The sequence below is a fragment of the Bombus vosnesenskii genome, unplaced genomic scaffold, assembly GCF_011952255.1.
Source record: "Bombus vosnesenskii isolate JDL3184/JDL3185 unplaced genomic scaffold, Bvos_JDL3184-5_v1.1 scf7180000013272, whole genome shotgun sequence".
In the NCBI taxonomy this organism is placed as follows: Eukaryota; Metazoa; Arthropoda; class Insecta; order Hymenoptera; family Apidae; genus Bombus; species Bombus vosnesenskii.
In genome coordinates, this window is record NW_022882930.1 from 3,602,776 (window position 1) to 3,630,106 (window position 27,331).

Consider the following 27,331-nt stretch of genomic DNA (forward strand, 5'->3'; position numbering starts at 1 on the left):
TATACACATATTCTGTGTGAGTTCCAGTTTAGTTTATTCATTTCTTTCAATGTACAAAGATTATACATTCGATTTTGCTTTTTAGTATCGTATAACACACATAAGGTAATATTTTATGTAATTATTAAATTGCAGGTTTTTATGCAATTATGAGAAATTTAAAGATACAAGAATGCATAGAATGCATAGAATGCGCGTAACATACAACAATATATAAAATATCTAATGTAAGTGCATACAGTACTCGTCAGAGTATTTGTAGATAAAATAGATATATGCTTAAATCATACTCATTCAAATGTGCTCATGGAAATGTGAATTTGCATAAATCTCCAAGTCAAGTTAATTATATATTAAACCTAATATATTCGTTATGATTCAATAAACGCGTATTTCTATAGCCACCTATTTTTATTCAGAACTTATAATACAGAAATTTGGATTATTATCTATTATTTTATCTATTGTTTTTGCGATTAAAACTCAATCTCTCTGTAAAAAAGGTAACTGAGAAATGCAAAGAAAGTTCGATAAAAGAGGAAGAAATAATGGGAAGAATGTTAAGAATAAACGGAACAAAATGGAATGCATGAATACTGCGGTATAGATACAATTAAGAGGTTAGGTAAAAAGTCTAGAAAAGATAATAGATGATAGAAAAGCGGAGAATCAGCTTATTAGTGACTATTTTAATGAAATGATCAGCTATGAGAAATTATTATTAAAATTCATATAATTAATTTGAATCTTTTAAAAGTGTTCCCGCCATTGGATAGCAAGCTTCGTTTTCACGATGTAACGTTTCTATTGGTTGCCTCAAAGAAACACTATGTATGTAAACAAAGGACACTATGTATGTTGTATATAATGACAATGAAAGTTGAATCAGAGTAGTAGAGTTCTTTCTGGCGGGAAAGGTTTGGGTATACGCTGAGACACTGGGGCGCTTTTGTATTTCAGAAAATACATTATTGGAACGGTTCAATTATGACAGAAGAATTTCTTACACTTTGATTCGTTAGAAAGCATTATATTTCGATGATGATTCCAGATTGTTTGTATTAAGATCGATAAGTGTTCATCAAAAAGACGATGCTTATAAAATGAGATATTGCACGGCTATTTGAATGAATACAGAATCTATACGTACATCTTAAGATCATAAACATTTTTGAAACCATGGAAAGTAATACGAATAATGGACGGAAAAGGAAATCTGCAGAATCAAAAGAATATCGATCAAAACTTTCGAAAGCGAAAGAAAATGCTTCTCAATTTACAGAAGAGGTAAGTGGTCAGAGTTAATATCATAGTAAGGAAAAGTTGAGGGCAATGTTTTATTTTTTGAATGTTATTTATGCTCTTTTAGCACGTTAATATTAATATAAATATGATGTCATATATAATAATATATATAAAAATAATAATATATATAAATCATACATACAACAGACCTATATCTTACCTGCATGTTTTTTATACCTATGTGTTGTCTTACAGTCTAAAACAGGTAAAATAAAAAGAATTTTAATACGAAATTTCATGTGTCACGATGCCTTGGAAGTAACATTAAATCCAAATGTAAATTTTATTATTGGTCGTAATGGAAGTGGAAAAAGTGCAATATTAACAGCTTTAACAGTTGGGCTTGGTGCTAGGGCAAATATTACTAGTCGTGGAGCATCTGTAAAAAGTATAAACATATTATACACAATAATATTTTTTATACTTTTCTTTTTTTATAACATGCTTCTTCTCTGTTTAGATTTTATAAAGAAGGGAAAAAATTCAGCTACTATTGAAGTAAGTTTATTTAATAATGGGTCTATGGCATATAAACCTGATATTTATGGTGATTCAATAACAATTTTCCGAAGTATTGGAACTACATCATCTTATAAGATAAAGAATTGGAGAGGTTATTAAAATCATTACATTTATATTTATGTTTATATAAGACAGTATTATTTATGAAAGCATTATCTATAATTAATTTAAATCTTATTCGCATTTAAATTTATTTAAAATAAAACTTCTGTGAATTGTTATTTACAGGTGAAGTGGTCTCGACAAAACAAAATGAATTGGCTAATATATTACAGGCAATGAATATTCAAATAGATAATCCTATTTCTATATTAAATCAAGATATATCTAGAACATTTCTAGTATCATCCAGACCAGAAGAAAAGTATGAACTATTTATGAAAGCAACATTACTAAATGTAATTGGTAACAATTATAAAGAAGCTGAATTGACATGTGAACAAGAATATGAAAAGTTGAAACAGTATAATAAAGTATGTTTTCATTATGTTTTTGAGATATAAATCATTTCATGTATATAATGAAAATGTTGTATAGATTTTAGCAGATGCTAGAAAAGAGATAGAAGAACTTAAAAAAAGCATAGAAAGAGCAGAAGGAATTGATAAATTTCGCGATGAAGTAGTTGATCTTGAGAAGGAATTAGTTTGGGCAGTTGTAAGTATTATATTTAATATACAAAAATTTTATAAAGTAACATTATTTCTTAATAAATGGACATGAAGTATGTATTTTGTTACATAGGCTATAGCAGAAGAAAGAAAATTAGGAAAATTTGAGCATGTTCTAAAAAAATGTGAAGATAATTTTAAACAGCTTCAGGATACAGGATCATCTGCAAAATCAAAAGATGAAGAAATAAATAAAAAAATTCAGTATGAATTATTTATATATATAATATATATGTATATTTACTATTATATATGTATATTTACTATTATATATATATATATATATATATATATATATATATATTTACTAGTTAGTTATGATTACTTTATTCATCTGAAATATTTCTGTAATTTTTAATAGCATGAACAAATTTTATTTATTAAAATTTCAAAGTAACATTCATTTCTCTAATGACATAGTATTGATTACAATATTTCTTATCATTTTCGTATTAATTATATTATAATGCAATAGAGTAGACTCCCATTTCTGGTCTGATTAGTTTTCCATAATAGATAACACATTGATATGTAATATATACTATTATATTATCTTTTATTCGCAGGGAATTGGAAGAAGAAATTGAGTCTGCAGAAAAGGAAGTTAATAATAATTCTGAAACATATAATAAAGCGAGACAAGAATATAGCATAAAAAAAAATGAGCATTCAACTAAAATACGTGAGTGGCGTTCTGTCCAAAGTAAAGTTAAAAGATTGGAAGATGATATTAGTGCACTTCGCAAAGAAATACATAGATTAGAAAGGTTTGATATGATTTTTTTGTATTTGTACAATACCAGTTTTATATGACATTATTACATATACACTTTTATTTCTTTTATTTCTAGTGCTGATAATGCAGAACAAAGTGAAAGAAACCAAATAAAACAACAATTAGCTAATTTGGAACAAAAATTAGATGAGACCGAAGCATTATTACGAACTAAGCAAACTTATCAAATGCATTTAGAAACTGATAAGATGCGTCTTTTGAAAGAAATTCAAACTTCAAGAATTGAAATCAATAATTGTCAAAAACGTATAGGTAAATATTATATTATTTGTAGAATAATTGCTTTCACTCACTATATATATTTAACTTATATTGCATTATAGAGTATAAGATTGAATAATAGCTTCATTTTGTTTCAGAAAAAATTAGGTTGGATATAAATGCAAGGAAAAAATATTCTGATAATACATTAACTGTTTTTGGGCGAAATATACCACGTCTTCTAAGAAGAATCGAAGAAGAATATAGTAATGGACATTTTAAGGAAAAACCACGAGGTCCACTTGGTAAGATAATGATGAAAGTGAATCATTGTGTTCGATTTATTATATGTTTTTATTTATATTTAGGGGCATACATCAAAATGAAAGATTCAGCATGGGCTCCTGCTGTTGAACATTTTTTAGGAGCAAGTACTTTTAGTACATTTTGTGTAGATAACAGTCGTGATGCCAAAGTATTAAATACAATTATGAAAGAAATTTATTTGAATGAAAGAACTCCACAAATTATATGTAGTAAATTTTATAATACTGTAAGAAAATTAATTCATAGTGTATACCGCAATATACTGTATAGTACATCATGTAAACTCATATACATATATACGTTTCTAGGTTCATGATGTTCATGCACATTGTACCAGATCTTCACATTATCCCAATCTTTTGGATGCAATGGATATATCAGATCCGGTGGTTGCTAATTGTTTAATCGACCAGCGTGAAGTTGAATGTATTCTATTAATTCCATCTAGCAAAGAAGCAGCTGAAATTATGTCTAAGGCTTCCAAAGTTCCACAAAACTGTAAAAGAGCGTTTACACAACGGGGTGATACATTTTACCCAGATCCACAGTACAGAAGTTATGGTGGACCACGCAGTTTGAAAGCTAGATTTCTTCAGGTTTCTATTACAGATACTATTAAGTATGAAATTTCTTCCGTTTATTGTTATGCCCGTTTATTTTTATTTTAAATATCATAAAATTCCTTTTTATGATTAGTGCATTGGAAGAAGAGGTTCATATCATAGATAATGAGAAAGATAGTGCCATAGCATTGTATAAAACAATTTCTGAAAAAGAAAAACGTATAAGCACTGAGTTAGGCGGCGTTAGAACAGAAGTAACAAAGCTTCATGCCATTCAAAATCAATATAAAGCATCAATTAATGATCTAAAGGATAAAATCGAAGCTTATGAAACTATATCTGTGACTGTCTTTGTAAGTTATATTTAAATATAAATATTATTTAGCCAAAGTATTTGAATGTTATGAAAATTTTTATTTTATTTTACACAGAAAAACGAATTGAGTGAGTTAGAAAAGAAATTACATGAAGAAAAATTTGAAGAATCAAATTTAAATGCTAGCATTCTCCAACTTCAAAAAGCAGTTGAATCTTTAGAGGAAGAAGTTAAGCATCACAGAGAATTAAGGCAAAATCTAAATTCAAAAATTAATCCTTTAAAGGTATATAAAAATTATAAGATTTATTTTTATTCTTTTCATATTAATACATATAATTTTGTATGTAGGAAAATATAAAAGAATTACAAGACGAAAAGGAAGCATTGCATGCACAATCTCGTCATGCTACAAAGAAGCTGCAGGTAGCACATCAAGCCTTACAGCAGGCAACAGTAGAATTTGAACAACAGCAAAGGTGTACAGAAAAAGCAGTGACGGATGCTACAAATCGATGTGATAGAATAGACACGATAAGGTTAGTAAAATGAATACGAACATTTAAAGACGTATGACATTAAACAAAACTCAATATTTTTCAGATCGATTAACGAGCTTGAAAGATTATCCAAGGATGTAAAACATAAAATTCTTGAAATAGAACGAATGTTTGGTACTATCGAAGAATTACGTAAAGAATTAAAAGAAAAGGAAGCAAAATGTGGGAAAGATATACATTTGATCTCTAAAATTGAAAAAAGTTACCAAGTACGTTATTCCGCGATATATCTTCCGTATCATAAATCTAGTCAGAATTTATAAACTTGCACATTTTTTACGACGTTATTTCCCAAGAAACTCTGACTGTTGTATAGCAGCATTAACCTCATTAAATCATCGAACACGGTGCTTTTACCGTACAATTTTTTTGTAGCTAATAGTATCTCTTTACCAGAATTTAAGTTCTTTCGATTTCGAGTCATTGTTTCCAGCATGCTCTGTTAGAGTCGAAACGTTTCCTTAGTTTATTGCCTACTACGTTTAATGTTAAGAACAAACTAATACTAATATCTGAGAGTGACCATACACATTATGAAGTTTTATACATAAAGTTATTTAACTGTTTATTGATATATTTATTTATATTTATATATTTTTTATAGGCTCATATAAAACGATTGGAATTTCGAAAGAAGTTGTTTACTGACATGAAACATACATACGGTAAAAAAATTCAGAATTCATTTTCAAATATCCTTGCTTTACGAAATAAAAACGTACGTATAATTTTTTTAGTTAAAAATGAAGGAACAAATAATGTTATATTTTTAATTCAATTATTCTCGCTAGGGTACTGTAAATATTGACCACGCACGAAAAATACTTGAACTTGAAGTACACTCGTCAAACGATAGTAACAAATCAATTAACGATGCAAGATCATTGTCAGGCGGTGAAAGATCATATTCCACTGTTGCTTTCATTCTAGCACTTTGGGAATGTACCGGTTTACCTTTTTATTTCCTTGATGAATTTGATGTCTTTATGGTATATAGAATTTTGTGGATATTATAATTCCTTAATCTGTACATAATTCTCAATATTACAATCATTAATCATTGTTTTAACCAGGATAAGGTAAATCGCCGAATTATAATGGATATTCTTTTGGATCATACTAAAATGCATCCACAGAGTCAATTCACATTTCTGACACCTTTAGACACATCTAATGTCCTTGCAGAAGATTATGTAACTATACATAAGTAAGTTTTTTCAAAATCTGTAACTAATATAATTTAAATTTAAAGTAAACGTATACTCCTGGGATATATACGAATAAAGAAAACTTTTGTATATTATATTTTAATTTTCAGGCTAGCTCCACCAGAAAGAGGGTCATAAGAGTAAAAAGTACAATGCAAGATAAATATTTTTTCTTAATATATTTTTTCACCATTTTTGAGTTCTATATGAGATTCATTAATATAATTTATTATAAAAAAGTTAAAAGACAAAATACCTAATAATTAGAATAAGGGAAAGTAAAAATGTGATTTATATGTATTAAGGTTAAATATTATTAGAGTTAAGAGAGTATACTATGAAAACTTTCAGTCAATTAACAGAAAAATAACATACATTATTTTTGTCTTAATTTAAGGACGTTTTATCAAATAAGTGCACGCAGCTACGTAGATTGTGCAAGATATATTTTTGTACGTAAAAATAATATATCTGTAATTATAGTTTTGTTAAATAAAATTCATTTATAAAGCAGATTGCGTCTCATTTCATAAAATACGAATTAATCTGTTTCTTCTTATATCACATTTTTACTAAAATAAAAGCTAAGACACTTTGTTATCTTAATTATTCGATAATATCACGAAATCGTGTAATTTGTGTACACTTTCTCTATGAGCGATCAATCGAATATCATCTCAAGATCAATTATAAATGTGGTGAATGAAATCATAAAGGTGGTCACGAAAGGGAGTACATACATATGTCGGATCGTAAGTGGATCAAGGTTTGCACCATTGCATGAATCTGGTTTGCCTGGAGTTCCCGATTAACGCAATGGCTCACATTACGTGCATTACACACGAACGATGCGTATGAGGCGTGGTTGTATTGTGTAATCAGCAACATTGGCACTGGCAGAGAAAGTGTCGGAGACCGATGTCTGTCCGTGAATTTTTAATGAAAGCCAGCCACCTTAATGAACGATAGCGATTGAAAATACGAGCACGAGATTTTTTTTATTAATCACATACCTTTCCAATACTATCCTATCTTCTGTAATACTTTGGCATAACGCAATCGAACTCTACGAACTCTATCTTTTACGAACTTTAATACGTTCGTGTCCTTTTATATTTCCAATATGCATTTATGTTTATTTTACAAGCGCGACAAGCAAATAAATTTGCAAGTTTGCGATATCCTCGCTCAAATTTCCTCGGTGTCGTAAATTAAAAATAAGTTTAAACAAAGAGCTATGAAACGACCGTATCATTTTTAAAAGACTATGCCGAACATCTTTTTGGGGCACATGGAATTTCTATTTTTTAACATTTCTATCAAAAAGGAATTTTAGCCAACCATCAAATATATTCGAATCGAATAATAATTATATACCAACGACAGTCAAATGCATTTAACAAAATTAGCAAAGATGATTTTCCATTCTTTCCGTTGTGCAGGACCACCAAGAAATATCCACTATACAACGTACGTATATATTTACCTTTTTGCACACCTAAACGATGCACAAAAGAGAAAAAAACACCAAATTCAAAGACAAACTTAAAAATATGTTCAAAGATATGGGTAGTAAAGTAAAAAGGTAACAGAGTACAGTACGTTTCGTATACTTGCTAAAAAAAAACCGTATTTATTCGACAAACATAATTCCTAAACAATAGATCGGATTCAGTGGATGAAAGCATGAGCGGGGGCGGCGTATGCGAGAGGAGCAGCGGCGTATTTGGCAACGGGAGCGGCGTAGGCGACTGGAGCGGGGGCGGCGTATGCGACTGGAGCGGCGGCTAATTTGGCGACTGGAGCGGCGTAGGCGACTGGAGCAGCGGCGATCTTGGCAACGGGAGCGGCGTAGGCGACTGGAGCAGCGGCGATTTTGGCAACTGGAGCGGCAGCAATTTTAGCTACTGGGGCAGCAGCGACGATAGGGGCGGCGGCAGCTTCTTTGCGGACTACAGCGTTGAAACCGTTGACTGGGTCAGCAACGTAGTCGACGGTGCGTCTGGTTCCGTCAGCTTCGATCAGGGAGTAGCTACCCTGGACAACGTCTCCGTCGCGGGTTTCCTGTTGGCTCTTGGCGTCACCGGTCAGGCTGTCGTGCACGTCATAGGCGTAGCTGTATTGGGGGTGGGGGTCGAAGTCGGCGTCAACGGTCTTGGCAACAACGGCCTTAGCTACAGGGGCGGCCACCACCGCCTTGGCTACAGGCGCAGCCGCATAGGCCAGAGGTGCGGAGTAAGCCAGTGGCGCCGCTGGTGCGTAGGTCAGAGGCTCTCGCAGGATTCCAGCGTTAGCGGCGGCAACGAAGGCAGCGAAGACGATGAACTGCAAGAGCAAATATGGCGATCAGATTGCAGAGTCTTAGCAGTAGATGTTTGTAGATATCTTTACGTTAAAGAGCTACATATTAATACGAATTGATATTTGGAGAACAAATATAAGGATTAAATAGGATTTTCTACTGGTAGTACAAGTTTGCAATTGGCTTTTCGTCGAAGAGGTGTTTGGTTGGACTGCGGTAGTTTGTCTACATAATGAGATACGATTAGATAGAGATCTATCGAAGTAGATGTTTGTAATCGGTTTCTTGCTGAAAGGATATTTGGTATTTGGACGAATTGTAAAAACAGGTATGACGATTAGATAGAAATTTTTCGTAGGTCGTTTTCTATCGAGGAAATATTAGGTTAGCTGCAGTTGGCTGGCGTTAGCTGCTGTCACGAAATTAGCAGAGCGAATAGATTAGTAAATAAATTTCTTGCGTTTCGTTACTAATTTGGATTGTATAAATAAATAGTTTTAATCACAGATCATAGAAATCGTTTTGGATAGATTAAAGAAGATGTTCTTTAGCTTTTCAGATTCTCGGACGACTGATGAAAGCGACGCGTTACCGAGTATTCTGTACGCGGAGGGTTATCGAAATTAGGAATGGAGACGTGCGTTCCACTTTCAACCGAGCGCAGAATAAAAAGTGTTAGTTAAAAATGCACTGGATAAGACTAAGAACACTTTTACTCATTTAACAGAACGAAAAAAGAAAGGCCAAATATATATATATATATATAGTTCGTTAATAGAAAAGCAAATTTAAACGCGAAGATGAAAAATATAAACAAAAGTAAAAATACTCTATATCGTTCGTTGAAAGGAAAGTCTGAATTTAAGTATGAAATAAATATACGAAATTTAGTTATTGAAGTATACTCGATAAACGAAAAGCGCCCTTTGATCAAGTTACGATTATTCCTGAGTTCGTAATACCTTGAAGGCCATTGTAGCTCGCTTGATTGGAAGATCTCTTGATCTGTCTGTCTGTGATGCGAATGATACCACAGACGGGTGGTTTTCGGCTTTTATACCGCGCGACCAGGACCCACGGGCACGCTGACGTAACTGGGTGACGGTACCTTCGACGGCCACCCGATTTGCGGCCGCAAAATTGAGCAAGAAATCGGACCACGCCCAACACGAACAATTCGATCAACAACGATAGCCGTTGGACCATCGTGAACACCGTCTCCGTCGACTAGGCCACGTCCTTGCCACGAGTTACTTAATCCTTCCTTGGGCTTCTCTTTGAGGGAAACACGCTATCAGTTTCCTTCCCTGTACTTTTTCTGCATTGTCGATTATTCTTAAAACACGTAATTTATTCTTATGCTATATTTCTATGTTCGTAACGTTTCTTTTTTCTTTATATTTAATATAACACGCAAGTTGACTCTTTGAGTGCTCAAACGTTCATATTTTATGATATAAAAGATAGAAGAAGTTTGATGTTTGATATAACATATATATATTTGTAAATTGCAAAAGTATTTTCTAACGTTTCGACGTTTCTTTTTTCTTTACATTTAATATAACACGCGAGTTAACTCTTTGAGTGTTTAAACGTTCATATTTTATGATATAAAAGATAGAAGAAATTTGATGTTTGATATAACATATATATATTTGTAAATTGCAAAAGTATTTTCTAACGTTTCGACGTTTCTTTTTTCTTTACATTTAATATAACACGCGAGTTAATTCTTTGAGTGTTTAAACGTTCATATTTTATGATATAAAAGATAGAAGAAGTTTGATGTTTGATATAAAATATATATATTTGTAAATTGCAAAAGTATTTTCTAACGTTTCGACGTTTAGAAAATATGATGTTTACGTGTGTGGAATTATCTTACGTTTGATATAAATTACGATGTAAAATTATACGTATCCCTTGTATAATTTTTTTGTACTTGGTATATGTATATGATTAAAATAAATCTTGACATCGTGAATAACGATTTTATTTTATATTTATATTTATATTTATTTAATCGAAATGCAGATACTTTATGGAGGAATAAATAATCGATGGGCTGTTTAACTAACATCAATCGCAACTATATAGAACCGTGTACCTGATATCAATGTGTGTCATTTAAAATTAAAATGGCACGCACGATTTCGGACTTAATTATACCGATGTTAGCAAATTAAAAAATTGGTCAATTAATTAATCATATAATATGTACAAATGTAAAGACTCTTTCTTCTCTCTCTCTCTTTTTCGGAACTTTATTAATATTTTATTCCATTCTTTTTTATTTATTTTAAAATCTATAAATATCACGATTTTATATAAAATGGAAATATTTCGTGGATCTTACGTGCTATCGATACATCGTATAGTACCGTATTGAAGAAAGTGACAGTGACGAGGTAAAAGTGCACTTTGAATTACCGTTCATACTTGCCGTAATAACAGTTAATTTTTTCCATTGAATTCGAAGAATCTCACATGCAATGTCCCCATCACGATAAATAATATATTCATTCAGGTGTCAGTACTCCTTAAAAGTATGCGATTACGCGAATCGATTACAAAGTTAAATTACAATTAAATTCATCTAGATGTCTATAGAAACATTTAATTCGAAATTTATACCTTTCCTTTTAATACCATCCTTTTCAAACTTCAATTTCCTTCGCGTATCTTCAAATTAAAATATTTCCAATAGATGTCTACTTGGACCAAAATATAATACAAACAAAACAAGAAAATATAATACGAAAAAAAGTCGTCAAAAACAACTCGATATTCAAGCTGCAACGTTTAGGATCTTCAACTACAAAAGCAACGCTCGAAGCGTTTGTGTTCCATTTTTATTGCTATCCGTTTATCCAACGTTTATCATTATCCATCCGTCTCGTTCATCTACGTTCAAATCCCTCCAAAATATATTATAATTACTGTACTTTCTAATTAATCCATTACTACACCTGCACATGTGTAACATACGATAGACACGAAGGATCGTAACTCATGAGGCATCTTACGAAACAATAACGTTAACGGCATACACCGTACAGTTAGAAATATTCCGCCAATAAAATAAAATATCATGATAAATTCATTGGAATAGTTTTATTGTTAACGCGTGTGGGAGTCGTCTCAAATCGAAGATATTCCTCGAGTTTCATATCGTGGAAACAGCGAAAATGCAGGTTCTGCGGGGACAATAAATAAGTAATTAAAATGGACGAATTATTTAACGTTTGATTTACTATAGGTCAGTGGTGCGAAAGAATTGTATCCTACAACCTTGAGTTCTTCCATAATTGGCGGAATCAACTGGTTTTTTCATGGTATGAAAAAATAAGAAGAGGACGAGGTTGCGCACCGGTGACGTAAGAAACCGATGACGTAAGACTGATCGGATTTTGCACGATTAATGGGTATACAGGGAAATTTTTACTATGTCAACTTATTAGAGCGATACTGTTTTTGTCGATCTTCTTTCGATAGCTAAACTGGCAGCAGCGCCTTTCGTCTCCTTATGTCCATTTCTTTTTTCGTCTAGACGTGCAAGGACCTACGCCGCAAAAGACAATTCAGGATACGTCTTAATCGGAATACTGTGTTTCACATAAACGACAAGCCTGCAAAGGATAGTAGTTCTTTTTCGTTTTATAGGGATAAGGGAATTAAAACGTTCATTGGTGTTTAGAGGAATCAGCTGGTTCAACAGCTGAGACAGAAAATTATTTTTTATCGGAAAAAGCGAGCAATAAAAAGCGAGCTATGAAAAATACGAAAGGATCTAGCAATTGTGATTTAGCCTTGTTGCGGAAGCTGCAATATTCTCGTTGTTTCAAAAGATAATTCCTTGTTTAGGAGAAGACAGACGACAGATTTTAGACAATGTTTAGATTACGACAATGAACCAACTAAAAAAAGAAAACGAGTAAATCTCACTTAGAAATGTAAAGGATGAATTTTCTTTCCTCTGCAAGATTCTAACACTTCCAACTTGGGCGCAGTACTATCAAGAATAACGAAATATTCATCGTTGTCTTAAAAGGACCAGACAATTTCCAAAGAATAGTTGGCTATTTTAAAACAAGGAAGATTAAAATATTCATCTATGTTTTAAAAAGAATATATATATTATATTTATTTATTTCATCGTCCATCCGATACATACGTTTGCGGATATATAAAACCTATTTCTAACTTACAAGCTTGCCTAGAACCATTAAGACCAGTACAATTAAATACGACATTCCAAACAATTATTTTCCACTTCGAATGAAGAAACTCGCCGCTATTAAGAATATCAAGGAATATTCATTCTTAGCGCGAAAAGAGGCCGGTATATCCGACCTTTCACCTCGATATCCCCAAAAATAATTTCCAACTTTAAGAAATGCAATTCCAAGATGTATACATATTCGTTATTGCTGTGAGAAAGCTCAATAAATCAACGTTACAACGCAACAGCCTAACTTCGTGCCAGATATTTGCCGGTATTCGCGCAATTAGCAAGGCGAATGAATAATTCGGCGCGAAAAAAGCAGAAACAGTGGAGGCATTAAAATTCCAGTGGCCACAGTGAGCGACAAGTGCGGAAGACCTAAATTCGAGTTGTGACATTGATTTCACGTAAAGTACACGACGCTAGACGTTTCGGACTAGACTTTTGCCAAGAGCCGCCGAAGGCGGAGGTTTCGACTATGGATGAGGACTGGGATCGGTTGGTTCGGATGGCCCGGGGCAATTCGATCGATCGAAATGGTCTTCGCGATTTGCCTCGGCCCGCCTATTTTTTCTTTATGAAAGTGCTCCACTTCTGTTCACCCGGTAACGTTAGATGTGACGCAACGATCGAGGTAGATCGGGATCCAACCAGTCAACTTGACACGTATATCGCTGGAAAGTTTCGCGACCAGCTGGTACCCAACCGAATTTCGTACTCTTCCTTCTTCTTTCGTCCTGCGCGTTCGTCTTCTCTCTTTCGCTTTTTCACGGTCCCATTTACCCCGATACGAAATTGCCGATGGAAATTTGGAGAAATTTAGAAAATCGATTTGCGGCCGATACCGTTGAATTTCAACGAGCGTCGCCGGATCGTCGGAAATGCGCAGCATTCTTCGCAATGTTAACGATGGTCGGAGCTTCGTTACGTGCGGTTTTGCTCGTGTAATTTCATATTTTTACGAAGGCGACGAAAAGACGCGAAATTGAAGTAGAAATGATCAGACTGGTAGCTCGATCGTTACAAGTGGCGTTGATAATTTAATTCGGAAAATTCTAACTCTCATTGGAACGTTACGTAGATCGAGATTTCTTTCTCTTTCTTCGGTATATTTAATTTTATTCGTACGCGTATTTTGTCTAGCAAATTTTGCATCGATTTATTTAACTGCCTGTTAGATATTGTAACGAGCAATTTACTTTGAATATTTTATACATTTTTGCATGATGCATTCCGTGCATTCTTGTATCCTTATGTTTGTAATAAATGTACAAAAATCTGCAGTCTAAGAAGAAATTGAAATGGTATTTAGATTGGAACGATCAAGTAGCGCGATTTGAGTCTCCGTAGAAGTTTCGAAGCTCGAATAAGTAGGTGGAGGAAGGCGGAGCAGAATTAGCTGCTTGCTTCTACGGATGGCTTTATGACACGTGGAATTCTTTCACGCGATAATGCACCAAGTTGCGCCCCTAACTAGAAATCGAAACAGAGACGTTGATTAAATTGTCGAGTTACCAGGTAACGTTGGCCTGATTGTTCGCGTATTCCTGCGAATTTATATTCAAAAAATGTTCTGAAAGAGATCGTTGAACCAGGCAAGGTCTCCTAAAGGCGGAATTTCGCACAGCCGATTACAAAACGGAGGAAACGAGAGAATATACAAGAATGCGAAATAAATGTCGAAATATAAGTCACGTTAGTTGCACGCAGCTGAAATTGCATCGTAGAATTTTAACGTAATTAAAAATTAATATAGTATAAAATAGTTATATATGCGATAGAGAAAGAACAAAATGGATCGAGGATCGAATGAAATATATTTAAAAAAGGAATTTTAATTCGTGTAATCTTTCAATTAGACGTAGTCTTTTCAAATGAAATTATCGACCGCATATGGAAATGAAACTAGTTAAAACGTTAAATATCTGTGACGTACGTTAAATATTTCACGATAAATTTAAAATGTATCGCAACGATATTCGGGAAAGCTGACCCCGATTATTCACTGCAAAGGCCACTTACGATATTACATAACGCGTAAAGAGATCTTTTTCTTTCAGAAAAATCGTCGCAAAATGAAAACAAAAAATTATTACGAATGTTTGCCAACGTTAATTCGGTATCTCTATGAAGCAAGCAAAATTTGTCAAAAAATATGCAAGAGAGCATTCGTGAAACAAATATATTAAGAAGTTACACGAGATACAGAAATTTGATCGTGGAACAAGTTAGTTTCATTACCGGTGATATCGGTCATTGGCAACCGGTATACCAATGCTCTTTCACTTCTAGACGATGTACAAGAAGATGAAAAAGAATATGATCGAGGGTGAACATATGGTGCCTTACTCGCGCTCCTCCCATGTACGGGCCAAGTTCAAGTGCGGTAAGTCTGATGCGATCTGCTACCAAACTTTGAAAGTCCGGCAAAACCTGAACAATTTGGTGGGGAGTATAATGGTAGCGAGCCGATCGTTGGTAGGTATATAAAGCAGTCCGAAATAACGTTTGGCATCATCAGTCGCTCAGTCGATCCAAACCAACAAAATCTTCTCAACAATGGCCTTCAAGGTTTGTAAAAGATCGACATATCCCTATATGAGTTATAAATACAACTCACACGACATACCACGATATCGGTCAATTACAAACTATTGCTACTAATAACGAAATCAATCTAATCGTCGCATTTGCTCAAACTTAATCCAAATATCAAATATCCTTTCAACAAGGAACCAATTACAAACATCTACTTCGAAAGATCTCTATCATATCAGAATTACAAACTTGTACTACTGAAAGTAAATCTTCCTTAATCCTTGCTAATAATTTGCTCTTCAAATATCAATTAATATTACTATCCATCTGTTTAGCCAAAAGTCAACCACAAACATCTACTGCCATAAATCCCCAATCTAATCGGCATATTTGTTCTTGCAGTTCATCGTCTTCGCCGCCTTCGTGGCCGCCGCTAACGCTGGAATCCTGCGAGAGGCAGCACCTCTGACCTACGCGCCAGCTGCGCCTCTGGCATACTCCGCACCTCTGGCTTATGCGGCTGCGCCTGTAGCCAAGGCGGTGGTAGCCGCCCCCGTGGCTAAGGCCGTGGTAGCCAAGACCGTCGACGCCGACTTCGACCCCCACCCTCAATACAGCTACGCCTACGACGTGCACGACAGCCTGACCGGTGACGCCAAGAGCCAACAGGAAACCCGCGACGGAGACGTTGTCCAGGGTAGCTACTCCCTGATCGAAGCTGACGGAACCAAACGTACCGTCGACTACACCGCCGATCCAGTCAACGGATTCAACGCTGTAGTCCGCAAAGAAGCCGCTGCAGTCGCCGTCAAAGCCGTCGCCGCAGCTCCAGTAGCTCATGCTGCTCCAGTGGCCGTCGCACCCGCTGCTCCAGTGGCCGTCGCACCCGCTGCTCCAGTAGCAGTCGCACACGCTGCTCCAGTAGCAGTCGCACACGCTGCTCCCTTGACCTACGCTGCATCTGCTCCAGTCGCTCATGCTCCTCTCGCCTACGCCGCCCCAGTTGCCAAAGTCGCCGCTCCAGTGGCCGTTGCTCATGCCGCTCCAGTCGCCGTCGCACACGCCGCCCCCATCGCATACTCCGCTCAACCAGCACACATCGCGTACTCTGCGCACCCAGCACCCATCGCATACGCCGCGCACCCAGCACCCTTCGCCAAGATCGCAGCCGCACCCGCCCTCACCTACGCATCCCACTACCTCTAAGCGTCATGTCGCGTCTTGCCCACGATAACTCGTCGACTCAGGCTGAACTTTTTTTATTTATTTTTTTAGCAGATTTGTTTGTGACCGATTAAACTCGTTACAAGTGTATTCTGGTCTTTTGCATTTCTGTCTCACCCTCCTCTTCTTTCCTATATTTATCTAGGTTTACATTCTCTTCTTGCTTCCTATATTATTTGTTAATTACTTTACTATTTCGGTTAATGTGTATTACTCGATATACTTTAGTCTGACAAAATCACAGTATATCGTTAGTGTAGTGTAGTATAGTATAATATACGGTAGTATTATAACGTTGTTCATTGTTACGTAAAACAATATCGTAACGTAATTCGTTATATTTTAGAACTTTCTAATTCTTTCATCTTCTTCTTTCATCCGGTCCTCTGCTGTGTCTTGTCGAATATCCTATTACTCAACTTACTTCGCGTTACAGTAGCATTCCGTTTGTTCGAACTCCCACCTGTCGGAGGACAAATAATAGGGACTCGTATAATTGAAGATATCTATGATTTCTCTAATCCGAGTCACTAGACGTTTAACAACTAGAAATTTGATAATTAATAATTTAACACACGTTTTTACGTATGTGTGTGCATATCCATACGTATATATTTTATCATCGACATGGAGTAACGCAACGACGAGGATACCAAGAAAGAGTTAGATTAGTATCCTTCGGTAGAATCCTGTTTATTCTGTATGGAAGAGTAGTAGACGCGTGCTCCATGGAATGAAGAGTAACGCGATCGCGTAACCTTGAGTACAGGGTAGCGTTTCAATTTCGCGTTGCTCGATCATCGAGCTATTTCTGGTGGTCGCCAGGACTGACCCACTTTCTCTACTTTCGTGCTGTTTCGCGAACGTCAGACAAACCGCGTAATACCGTCAAATTTCTACGCACTGTCTACTTTTGTTCTGCAGATCTCGTTCGCGAAGGATCCACGCCCATCCTGGTGTGGCGAAAACTGGTTCAGAGAAAACTAGCTGAAGCCACGACACGTGTTCTATTTTGACAATTGCTTTCATACTACCTCCTTCTTGATCTTTCACCGCAGCAGAGCAGAGCGTTGATCTCTTAATCTTTCAAGCGATGTAAAAGTCTGCTGTATTAATTTTTTGGAGACAGCGTGAAATATTAACGCGAAATTGCGAAGTTCGGAAGAAGAAGTAAATTTTGAATTATTTCTGGGAAGAATTACGCGATAACGAAAAACCGATAGTTCGTGTACGTATACGAAATTCATCTGGATCACACGAAGCGAATCCATTACCAGGGAGAAAGGCGTCTGAATTCCCGGCCTCGATTTAAATGATTGCGTAATAAAAAGTGAACCAGAATGATAAAGTTTTTCGGCGATGAACGCGCGACGAATGAGTTCTCGAACCTTTCGAAAACATTCTACGCTGGTATTATAGATATACAATGTAAAGGGAAAAATTATTTGAGAATGGAGAAAGAGAAAACCGCGACTGTTTTATAGAGATTTAAAATTAACAAAATTTTTCTAAATATCAATATATCAATATATATATATATATATATATATACTTGAGAAGTAATTTAAGAGATAATCAATAAAATGTTTTTCATTAATTTGCTTCGTTATAACCCTACGAGTTCTACGAAAAAATAATATTGTCACGCTAGCGGTAACTCATAAAGCAAATGTTTAATATTCTTGTTAGTATGGACTGTAACAAATCGTTTCGCAATTGAATGCGTTACGTGATTATAGTTCTATATGACGATTTATGCGTACGGCTGACTAAATGAGATACCGATTACGTAGTTTAATTGCTTCTAATGGTTAAATTATTGCGTAATAATGAAAAATACATTAGAACGACGAGACACAGGTTTTTGTAATAGTCGCATTCATTTTTCATTGTCGTGCCCGCAGAAACGCCTTGTAACCTTTTAATCCATAGAAGAAAGGCATATCCCAGTCACGATAGCACCTGCAGTTGCTTCTACCGTTTACGTGACTCGATTATCAATCGGCGATTGATTGCTCGCAATGAGGTATCGGGACCGCGTGCTTTCACATTCGTTTTACAAAACAAATCTATCTACGAATAAATCTATCGAAAGAATTGCGCTGAAACAATCGCTGAATTCGGTAGAATTCGGATTCCAGGAAAGCATAAATATACATAGAATTATTTGTAGAGATTTGTTATTTATTGCGAAAATTCGTTGGGAATTTCGATCTTAATTGCGATGTTGATTTGATCGTAATGGTAATTTATGATTATTTAAAAATATTTTCAGAAAAATTGTCAACCGTACCTCCTCACAGTCGCAATTCATTTAATTGCATTTTTTAGCTTCTGTTTTAGAAATAGCAAATCAATATTCAGAATAGATCGGAGTGTTAAGGAGCGATAATTAATAAAACTCGGTTTAAAATTCATAATATCCTTCTCCGTTCAAACGATTATAACGTAACTGTCAGCCTCTTTAGTCTTCCATTATTCATTACCGAACCTTGATCGTCAAACGTTCACGGGAATAAAAACCACCGAGGAACCGGTGATCTTATTATATATCGCTCTCGCGGAACCTTAATGTTATCCTTGAACTTTCGGAAATTAAGCGTTTAAATTTCGCTCAAACGACAGGCCACATCTTTCATTGCGAAACTGGCAGCAACATCAAACGATTCTCACAAACGGAATTACGCGTTCGTTCAGTCATCGAGGATTCCCAGTTGCAGTGAGAAGTTCTCTTCGGTCGATTTGCTCGAAACAATATCAATACGTCATCATGATAATCTAATTCCTAGTGTTGGTGAAACTTCAAAATGTTACAATATGTTTCGTACAATATTACATTCGTGAAAAGTCTCTACAAATGTGCAAATACTCGCACGTACCACTCTGGATATTACGAGGCAGAATCTTCAAATACGATATTATGAATGAATATGAAATAAGAAATATTAATAACGTAATTTCACGGTTTAATTGAAAAATCGATAAAAGGATACGGATTCGGGTTTCGCCCGCGGGCCATCCATTGTCCATTTGGTCGAATTCTTTCAGTAACCGGTCCGGCAAAAGTGAACCGGTTTCTTGTGTAGCAAGACACGTAATACGGGGCGCGATTACGAGGGACCACGTCGTGACATTGGGCGCGGTACTTTGACGGCCGCGGCTGCAGCCCTGGCTTATTCGGTGAAAGTTGGACAGTACGAACAGGTATGTAACCGATTCGACACGATCGAGACTGCCTGAGCCCTATTGTACTCGGCCAAGGGCTGTCTGCTCTCATTATTCCTGATCCTCGTGATTTTCTCATTTTTATCGCGTTCCATTCATTGGTAATATTTTACATAAACTGTTCTTTTCCATTAACTTTTCATCGTTTTATCCTTCGTTCGTGTATCACAATTTTATTCATCAATATCGAATCACTTTTTCTTTCGCCTATATTTCACTTTATTATTCGTAAACATCGAACGATTTTATCCTCGGCTCATTTTTATAAATTTATTGTTTATTAATATTCGATGATTTTATCCTTGGGCAGTATTTTATGATTTTTATTCTTCCATCTCTGTTCTCGTTTTATATACCTGTTTCCACGATACTTTACGATCTCATTCATTGTTGTCTTATCATTTTGATTCTTGCCAGTACTTCGTAATTTTATTTTTCGACAACCGTCATTGCAATAATATCGTCGGGAATAATAATTTATTTCTTTAAGTACGATCAATACCTAGTGATAAATAACATTTGATATTACTGGTTAAATGTATGGTTTTAGCATAGGTATAGTAAGTTAACTGTTTACATGATAAATGCAGAGTTTAACAGGTGCGTGTTTTCTCTTACATATTATGCTACGTAATAAATTACTGTAGTTTCAAAGCTCGTAAATTTATTTAATTACGATCACTCATTATGATTGTCAATAATATTTTAGTCAACTCGAGGCTTTCAATACTTATTAATTGATTTAGATTAAAAATGATTAAGTAGATCGAAAGATCAAAAATATAATATTAATGTATAAATTATATACATTTTACGTGATTTATATTACCTTAAATTGTACTAAAACAGAAGGAAAATTAAATTTTTCCAAAAACAACAATAATAGGAAATAAATCATTCGAAACATATATCTCCATTCGGTAATTAGCTCATTTTAAGATACAGGTGTCTGCTATAGATATTACGCAGCTGCGTATAAAAAACACTTTCTTTCTTTCTCGAATCTAGAGCCTCCTTATTTACCTTTCATTTCATGCGTTCTTAACCTGTTACGTTATCATTAAGACCAAGTCAGTCAAAATGATCGTTGCCTTGTACGAGAACACAATCGAGACTCGTTATTTCAGGAAAGTGATACAATTTTAAAGTGAAAACGCATAATATGGATATTGCGTAATATTACATAAGAATTTTAATGAGATCTGAAACGTTCGTGCAGTACACGTTAATTGGGTGTAAATATCCAGTAACCATCGCTTTTTACAGATAATTAAAATTGTCACTAACAATTGGATGTTGAAATTGTAAAGTTTTATCGTTCATATACGAAAGCCATGTATCTGTTATTTTTATGAATTTTCCAATTGTCTTCGTCGTTTTTATTATTTCGTTTTTATTATTTTTATTATAATATGTAATTGGAACTTATACGATAATCTCTTTTTAATAATTGTATCTATTCATATAATAATTGTATTTTCACGGGAAAGATCATACGTCAAATTTAATGATATATTGTTACAGGCAGAAATAAAATTTCCTTTCTCCTACAAGTATTAATACGAATAATTCAATACGTATAGCTAGACGTAGCTGCAGTAGTATTAGTCATTATTTTGTCAGACTATCGTGCGTTTAATACAATTGCAGTTTTTTTACTATTATTTTCATCATATTTCACAGATACAGGGTTTCTAATACACGAATTTGGTAATAAATACATATATGTATGATACATCGATTCAAACATATTGTATGCCGCACGCGTCTGACATATACACGACGATACTACTTGCAGAGATGCTGCGTTACTCTACATGCATTCCACTTACTTATTCATATTCTCTATACATATTAAATTAGCAGAATCTATAATATATCCATATAGATCAACGATATAATTGTTAATTTAGATACATTAATGTTTATTTATCATTGAAATAGCTAGTCAAATTAATATCTTAACACATATATATAGAGGAAATAATCTTGCGAATTTGAAACAAGCAAGAAATATATATAGCTATATCTGACAAGCATACTTAATTACCCGTTACATAACCTCCAATTTTCTTTCCATCAAAGTCTCGTTACTACTTTAAACTCGGCATTATCATTATATTAGCATTATCATATTACATCTGAAACAAATCTTCTCAGCATTCTCAACCATTCATAAATCAGTTGACAAGCTACAAAATATCATTTATCCATGTTGAAATAACCTCAAAAGTAAAGCCTGCAAATAAATCGTCTAGATCACATACCATAAAAATGCAATGCAACGAGACATAACACAATTCGTCTAGCCTGTTACGTGTCACGTAGTTGAAGGTCGTACACCATCGTACAAGTGAACATATACAGGGTGTCCCTCATTTTGGATCTCTCTACTTTCTTTCTCCAGGTAACCTATTTTTCGTAACTCTTGTTCGCTTTTTACGTACATACGTTTGTTTCGTCGACTTGACAGAAAATCTAAAGATACTTGGAACATATCTATCGATATATTAGATCGATACGAACGATCGTATTTGCAACGGTAAAAAACAATCTCTTGATAAATAACAGCTATAGCGGCGATGTCGTCAAGAATTTAAATATGAAGACAGCAATTTTTTAAATTTCCTAGCGAGATTGTCATTTGCCGATATCTTAACTGCTTCAAAGAGCGTCACAAATCTGTGCTCGACTGACTGACCATAGGATTTTTTCGAACACGAAGTACCGTCTTTACGTTTTCACGCTTATTCAGAATATTTCATGAAATTTCGTATACATGTATACGCAACAGTGTACTTTTATATTCTAGACGAGCTGTGAATGTTTATACATGTTTATATCTTTTACTAGTACAACTAAATGAAAATTTGGCCCACCTAGTAGATATTACGATCATTGGACATTTTCTATATTTTTCTAAAGCATACTGGCGAAGTTTGAACTTCGGAAAAGAAAAGTGTGGGCCACCCTATATACAAATGTAGAGGTTTTCTTGCGTAAAAGACACAATACACGATGCGTCGCAACGCCGAAACTTGCGTAACGGTGAACGAGCCCGATGAATCGAAGTTCGCGCGGATGAACGTGACGAGTGATCGATTCGCGCAAGTACGCCTGTGACATTGATCGACGTTATTCGCGACGCTTTTACTTATTACGCCCGCACACGGTCACGTAGGTCGTGGCGACGTAATCGACTGTGACCAGGGCTACGGAGATTACGAGGACACTGGCCCCGTCACGAGCTTCTCCACGCAATCCACAAAGAAAACCAGACCCTGTTGAATAATAAATCTTCCCGTTTTGCTCACGGTGCAACGATCGCGCCACGAGACGCCACGCTGCACGGAATAAAAATATTTCCACGTGTACTGGACAACGTTATCATTTTACATAAAATAGCCACGATGTTAATATTCCGTGGAGCTATCGAAGAAGACGTATGATCCTATTGTGGATGAATGATTTGCAGGTTCGATCGAACGAATACTCACGATGTTTTTGATTTCTGGCGCCTTGTTAACGAGAGAAATTGCAAATGACTCAATAGCGGAGACTTACTTCTTACGACAGATCGTAAATTTGTGCTCCCTCGGAATTGCTGATTCGCGAAGCGTGCAAACGAGGAACTTGTTCCTTAGTAGCTTCTTGATGGAATGCGATAGATCCGAGGTGCGCTCGTTGCAACCAAAAATACTATTTTAATTTCCAACAAATTTTCTCCAGAGTATTCCATTCTCAGCTATTTTAGTTTCTAATTTTTCTAAAATTGTATTCTTCGTATACTCGATATAGTGATATGGTATTTTACCTAGCAACTTTTATAGTATAATTTATATGTCGATAAAGTCACATACGTGAAACCATGTCAAATGTAATATGTGTTTGTGTATCACGTACAAACGCAAGGACTTCAGGAATCTAAATAACTCACAAATCAGACAATTTCGTCTAATTCGTTGTAAACACGCATTTATTTTAACTCGTTGATTTGTTCAATTAGGCGGGATTTAATAACAAAACAATATTAAAAAAGAAAAATCTTTACAGGAGCGCAGTGGCGGGAGCATAGGTGAGACCACCGATAGGAGCGGCGTAAGCTAATGGCGACGAGTAGGCGGCTGTATATGCGTAAGCATTAGGATAAGTCGCGTAGCTAGTAACAGTTCTGGACGCAGGCAGGCTGACCAATCTACCAGGTTGAGGAGCTTGTGCTGCCAACTGTACTGGTGTAGCGAGAGCTTTCACGGGTGCTCCTTGTGATTGTTGTTGTTGTTGGAGTTGTTGTCTTTGCTGTGGATGTTGCTGTTGCTGTTCCTGTTCTTGCTCGCTTCCCTGTTCCTTCTGTATCCTTTGCTGTTGGCGTTGTTGGATCTGCTGTTGCAGTTGCAGTCTGGATTGCTGTTGAAGCTGTTGCAACTGTTGCAACTGTTGCTGTTGCTGTTGCTGTTGCTGTCTTTCGAGTTCTTTCAGTTGTTGCAGCTGCTGTTCCTGTTGTTGTCGAAGTTGTTCATCGCGAGAGGTTGCACCGGCTGTGACTAAGGGACCGGACCTAGCCTCGACGACCTCGACATCGGAATCCGGACCGCTGGATGGAATCGCTGGCGCTGGTGCAGGTGCTGCGGGCAAAACAGGTGCAACTGCCGCGGAAGGTGCGATGGAAGGTGCATACGGCACCAGTGGAGCGGCAATGGCGGCTACAGCCGTCGCTGGTTCCCGGCTGACCACCGCGTTAAAACCGTTTATCGGATCCGCCGTATACTCGACGATGCGTCGAGTACCGTCTGCCTCGATCAAACTGTAGCTACCCTGCACCAGGTCGCCGTTTCTGGTTTCGTATTGGGCCTTGGAATCCCCGGTCACCGCATCTTGAACGTCGTACGCGAAACTATATTGAGGCGCTGCGTCTAGTTCCTCGAGCTTCGCTGCCACTACGGGTGCCGCTGGGACCGCTGGGATCACCGCTCCTTTGGAGAGAACCGCCACGCTTAAGAATACGATGAGCTAGAATTTTGGAAAGAAAAGTTAGTATCACGTTAGATATTCTAATTATCGTATTAATATTAGATATATCGTATTTTTTTCGATGATATAAAAAACGCTAATAACGGTGTGCGAGCTGTAATCAACATATCGATTAAATTCCTCTGATCGAAGAGCAATGATTCGGAACATAAGCAGTTTGCCACTGTAGAACCGTAAGACGCACACCATTATCAATAATACGTCATTCGACCCATGCTGAACGTGCACTTCGTTATCTTGCTGAGGAAACGTCAGACTATCTTTCCCAGAAGGGCATGGCTGACGCTGGAAACTTGGACGATCAACAAAGTGGAAGTAAAAGAAGCAGAGCAACGTATTCTAAACCTAGGGATGTAAACGTTCGATAGAGAAGGAGGTATAATAAATCTATTTAGAGACCGACATTCGATGTATAATAATGTAAATGTATAATAAGAGAAGAGGAACGATAGCATCTATCATGGACCAGTTAAAAATTGGTAAGCGTTACTCTACGTGACTCTAAGCGATACTATTTGATGGATAAGACTAGTCAGGACTAATCGTCGCGATTAGTGTACCTCCTTACCTTTCCAGCCATGTTTGTTTGCAAGAGGATCGCCAGGAGACTGATGCCTCAGGGTAAGATTCGTCGTACTTTTATACGCGTGATGACTGTCAGTGTTTTCGTGTCATCCGCCAACAATAACCCGAGCTATTCCTTGCACCCAAACACGAATCGTGCACACCCGTCTTACACACGCATACACACCGCCCCCACTTGAACCTCTCCTTCTTTTATTCGGGCTACCTATTACTCTGTTTCTTTTACCATCCGATGACCTCCTCATAAATGTTGCGATGTCCATACGTACAACTACGAGTCGATGAGTATGCGCGCTTATGTTTCTTCATATCGTCGCGGCCTATACACGCGACCTGTATGCCAATATGTCGAAGATACAGAGCCACTTCGAGGTCGTGCGACGAAACCGCGAACGTAAACCGTGAACTCCGCTGTAACCCTCTTGACGAAAGGTGTACGCACTTCCAAAAGTTTACGATATTGCGCGATCGTTATCGATTAGCATTTACGTCGCGCCTGCGACACCTTTAGCCAAGCCTGCACGCGAGAGAAAAAAGGGTTTCTTAACGCTAGACGAGTGAAGTATGAGACTTGTATCGGTGAAATCGAAACGAACGTGGAAAATGTGTTGATTGAAAGGGAAAGGGAAACCTTTAACCGTATATTTTACAAAGATCATCGAGATTCCTGAAAATATACTGTTAGAAATTTAGAAGATTTCTATGAAGAACGACGAGTTGGTCATTTTTACCGTGTTCTGATTCCAACGATAATACTTGCGTCGAAAGAATGCTAACTGTCCGTTCTGATTCGATCTTTGGTAGAATTTTAAATTAAAAAGGAATTCTTAACGTATGCAATGGCAAACAGTACCGGCTATCATCGTATTTGTCGTAGCATCTACGTACCGACTAACTGGACCCAAGTATAGTATATTAAATCTCGAATCATTTGGCAGCACTTTGTGACGTGATTACAAAAATTTGATACCGTGAGAACGAAATGAAGATGACCTAGTAAAAAAGGAAACATTTCATTGGGAAAGAATCGTATATGGAAATAATTGTTGCAGCCGGTGTATATTGTTTGCGCTAAATAGGTAGTAAGTGAAGAATTTAGGTTAAAAATGACCCTTGTTTCTGTTTATCTTCGATTGATTCAAATCAAGTATCCGATTGATTTCTTTTCTATAGTAAAATGAATCGATAATGCTATGATAACAGCTAGCACCAATACATTAATACATTAATGTAGTCGGAACATGTGTCAATCGAATTCGTTTTAAATTTGACACACGATCGCCGAATTTTAAGTGCAAACGAAGTGTGAGCGGCCATATAATTTGTATGCTGATACATCGAAGAAAGTCATTCGAGGTTATTCGACGAAATTACGAAAGGTAATGGATTCTATCAGTATATGCTTATTGTGTCTTTTCTTTCCTTGCTCAATGTCCATATTCTTACAGGATCGGACGCCGGAGAAACCTTTCGTTCGAATCGAAGAATAGAAGGAACAGATGATTCATATATGCCGACATACACGAGATGCTTTCGGTAATTATTCTTTAATTCTGATACGTATATAGTATAATTATCGTAAAATATAAAGATAGAACGTTTATCATGTTCAGGGAAATTTTGCCTATGCCTCCTTAAATCTGTGTAAAAAGAGGTTATCTGTGCGAAGAGACAATGGATAATCGAACTTTCTTTCGTAACAAAACATTGTGAAAGAATTACAACAGCTGCTTGT

General features: G+C 36.0%; 4 protein-coding genes and 3 long non-coding RNA genes across 8 annotated transcripts; 3 read left to right on the plus strand and 4 right to left on the minus strand.

Moving 5' to 3' along the window:
* The first annotated feature begins 870 nt into the window (after window positions 1-870).
* Window positions 871-6,799, plus strand: LOC117231426 (structural maintenance of chromosomes protein 6). Its single transcript, XM_033489862.1, has 19 exons — window positions 871-1,287; window positions 1,501-1,693; window positions 1,766-1,918; window positions 2,056-2,300; window positions 2,365-2,484; window positions 2,572-2,702; window positions 3,065-3,265; window positions 3,350-3,546; window positions 3,654-3,800; window positions 3,864-4,048; window positions 4,131-4,441; window positions 4,519-4,738; window positions 4,817-4,987; window positions 5,053-5,240; window positions 5,305-5,470; window positions 5,866-5,979; window positions 6,053-6,250; window positions 6,335-6,468; window positions 6,580-6,799. Exons 1-19 carry the CDS (start codon window positions 1,180-1,182, stop codon window positions 6,605-6,607), a joined length of 3,210 nt encoding a protein of 1,069 aa, XP_033345753.1. The 5' UTR covers window positions 871-1,179; the 3' UTR covers window positions 6,608-6,799.
* Window positions 6,332-7,812, minus strand: LOC117231447. The gene is made up of 2 exons (XR_004492965.1): window positions 7,210-7,812; window positions 6,332-6,491 (listed from the first exon to the last, which is right to left on the minus strand). It is a non-coding gene; the product is annotated as an uncharacterized LOC117231447 (long non-coding RNA).
* Window positions 7,813-8,079: 267 nt separating this feature from the next.
* On the minus strand, window positions 8,080-10,154 carry LOC117231239 (cuticle protein 21-like). The gene is made up of 2 exons (XM_033489481.1): window positions 9,734-10,154; window positions 8,080-8,794 (listed from the first exon to the last, which is right to left on the minus strand). Exons 1-2 carry the CDS (start codon window positions 9,743-9,745, stop codon window positions 8,141-8,143), a joined length of 666 nt encoding a protein of 221 aa, XP_033345372.1. The 5' UTR covers window positions 9,746-10,154; the 3' UTR covers window positions 8,080-8,140.
* A 5,336-nt stretch (window positions 10,155-15,490) lies between these two features.
* Window positions 15,491-16,845, plus strand: LOC117231238 (cuticle protein 21-like). Its single transcript, XM_033489480.1, has 2 exons — window positions 15,491-15,567; window positions 15,937-16,845. The coding sequence occupies exons 1-2, from the start codon at window positions 15,556-15,558 to the stop codon at window positions 16,738-16,740; spliced, it is 816 nt and encodes a 271-aa protein (XP_033345371.1). The 5' UTR covers window positions 15,491-15,555; the 3' UTR covers window positions 16,741-16,845.
* Window positions 16,846-17,038: 193 nt separating this feature from the next.
* Window positions 17,039-22,441, minus strand: LOC117231241. Of its 2 annotated transcripts, none has more exons than XR_004492921.1 (3): window positions 22,251-22,440; window positions 22,034-22,175; window positions 17,039-17,221 (listed from the first exon to the last, which is right to left on the minus strand). It is a non-coding gene; the product is annotated as an uncharacterized LOC117231241 (long non-coding RNA). The 2 variants fall into 2 exon arrangements; XR_004492922.1 differs by lacking the exon at window positions 17,039-17,221 and adding an exon at window positions 21,399-21,530 and having other exon boundaries at window positions 22,251-22,441.
* A 1,490-nt stretch (window positions 22,442-23,931) lies between these two features.
* On the minus strand, window positions 23,932-25,716 carry LOC117231237 (SWI/SNF chromatin-remodeling complex subunit SNF5-like). Its single transcript, XM_033489479.1, has 2 exons — window positions 25,580-25,716; window positions 23,932-24,990 (listed from the first exon to the last, which is right to left on the minus strand). The coding sequence occupies exons 1-2, from the start codon at window positions 25,589-25,591 to the stop codon at window positions 24,031-24,033; spliced, it is 972 nt and encodes a 323-aa protein (XP_033345370.1). The 5' UTR covers window positions 25,592-25,716; the 3' UTR covers window positions 23,932-24,030.
* Window positions 25,410-27,203, plus strand: LOC117231242. Its single transcript, XR_004492923.1, has 3 exons — window positions 25,410-25,490; window positions 25,567-26,975; window positions 27,045-27,203. It is a non-coding gene; the product is annotated as an uncharacterized LOC117231242 (long non-coding RNA).
* The last annotated feature ends 128 nt before the right edge of the window (window positions 27,204-27,331 follow it).

What these genes read in the sequence shown, in the direction of transcription:
- LOC117231426 (XM_033489862.1), top strand. Translation starts at nt 1,180, where the DNA reads ATGGAAAGTAATACGAATAATGGACGGAAAAGGAAATCTGCAGAATCA. An exon ending in AGTTGAAACAGTATAATAAA is followed by an intron (nt 2,301 to 2,364) that starts GTATGTTTTCAT and finishes AATGTTGTATAG; the next exon opens with ATTTTAGCAGATGCTAGAAA. An exon ending in AGGAATTAGTTTGGGCAGTT is followed by an intron (nt 2,485 to 2,571) that starts GTAAGTATTATA and finishes TTTGTTACATAG; the next exon opens with GCTATAGCAGAAGAAAGAAA.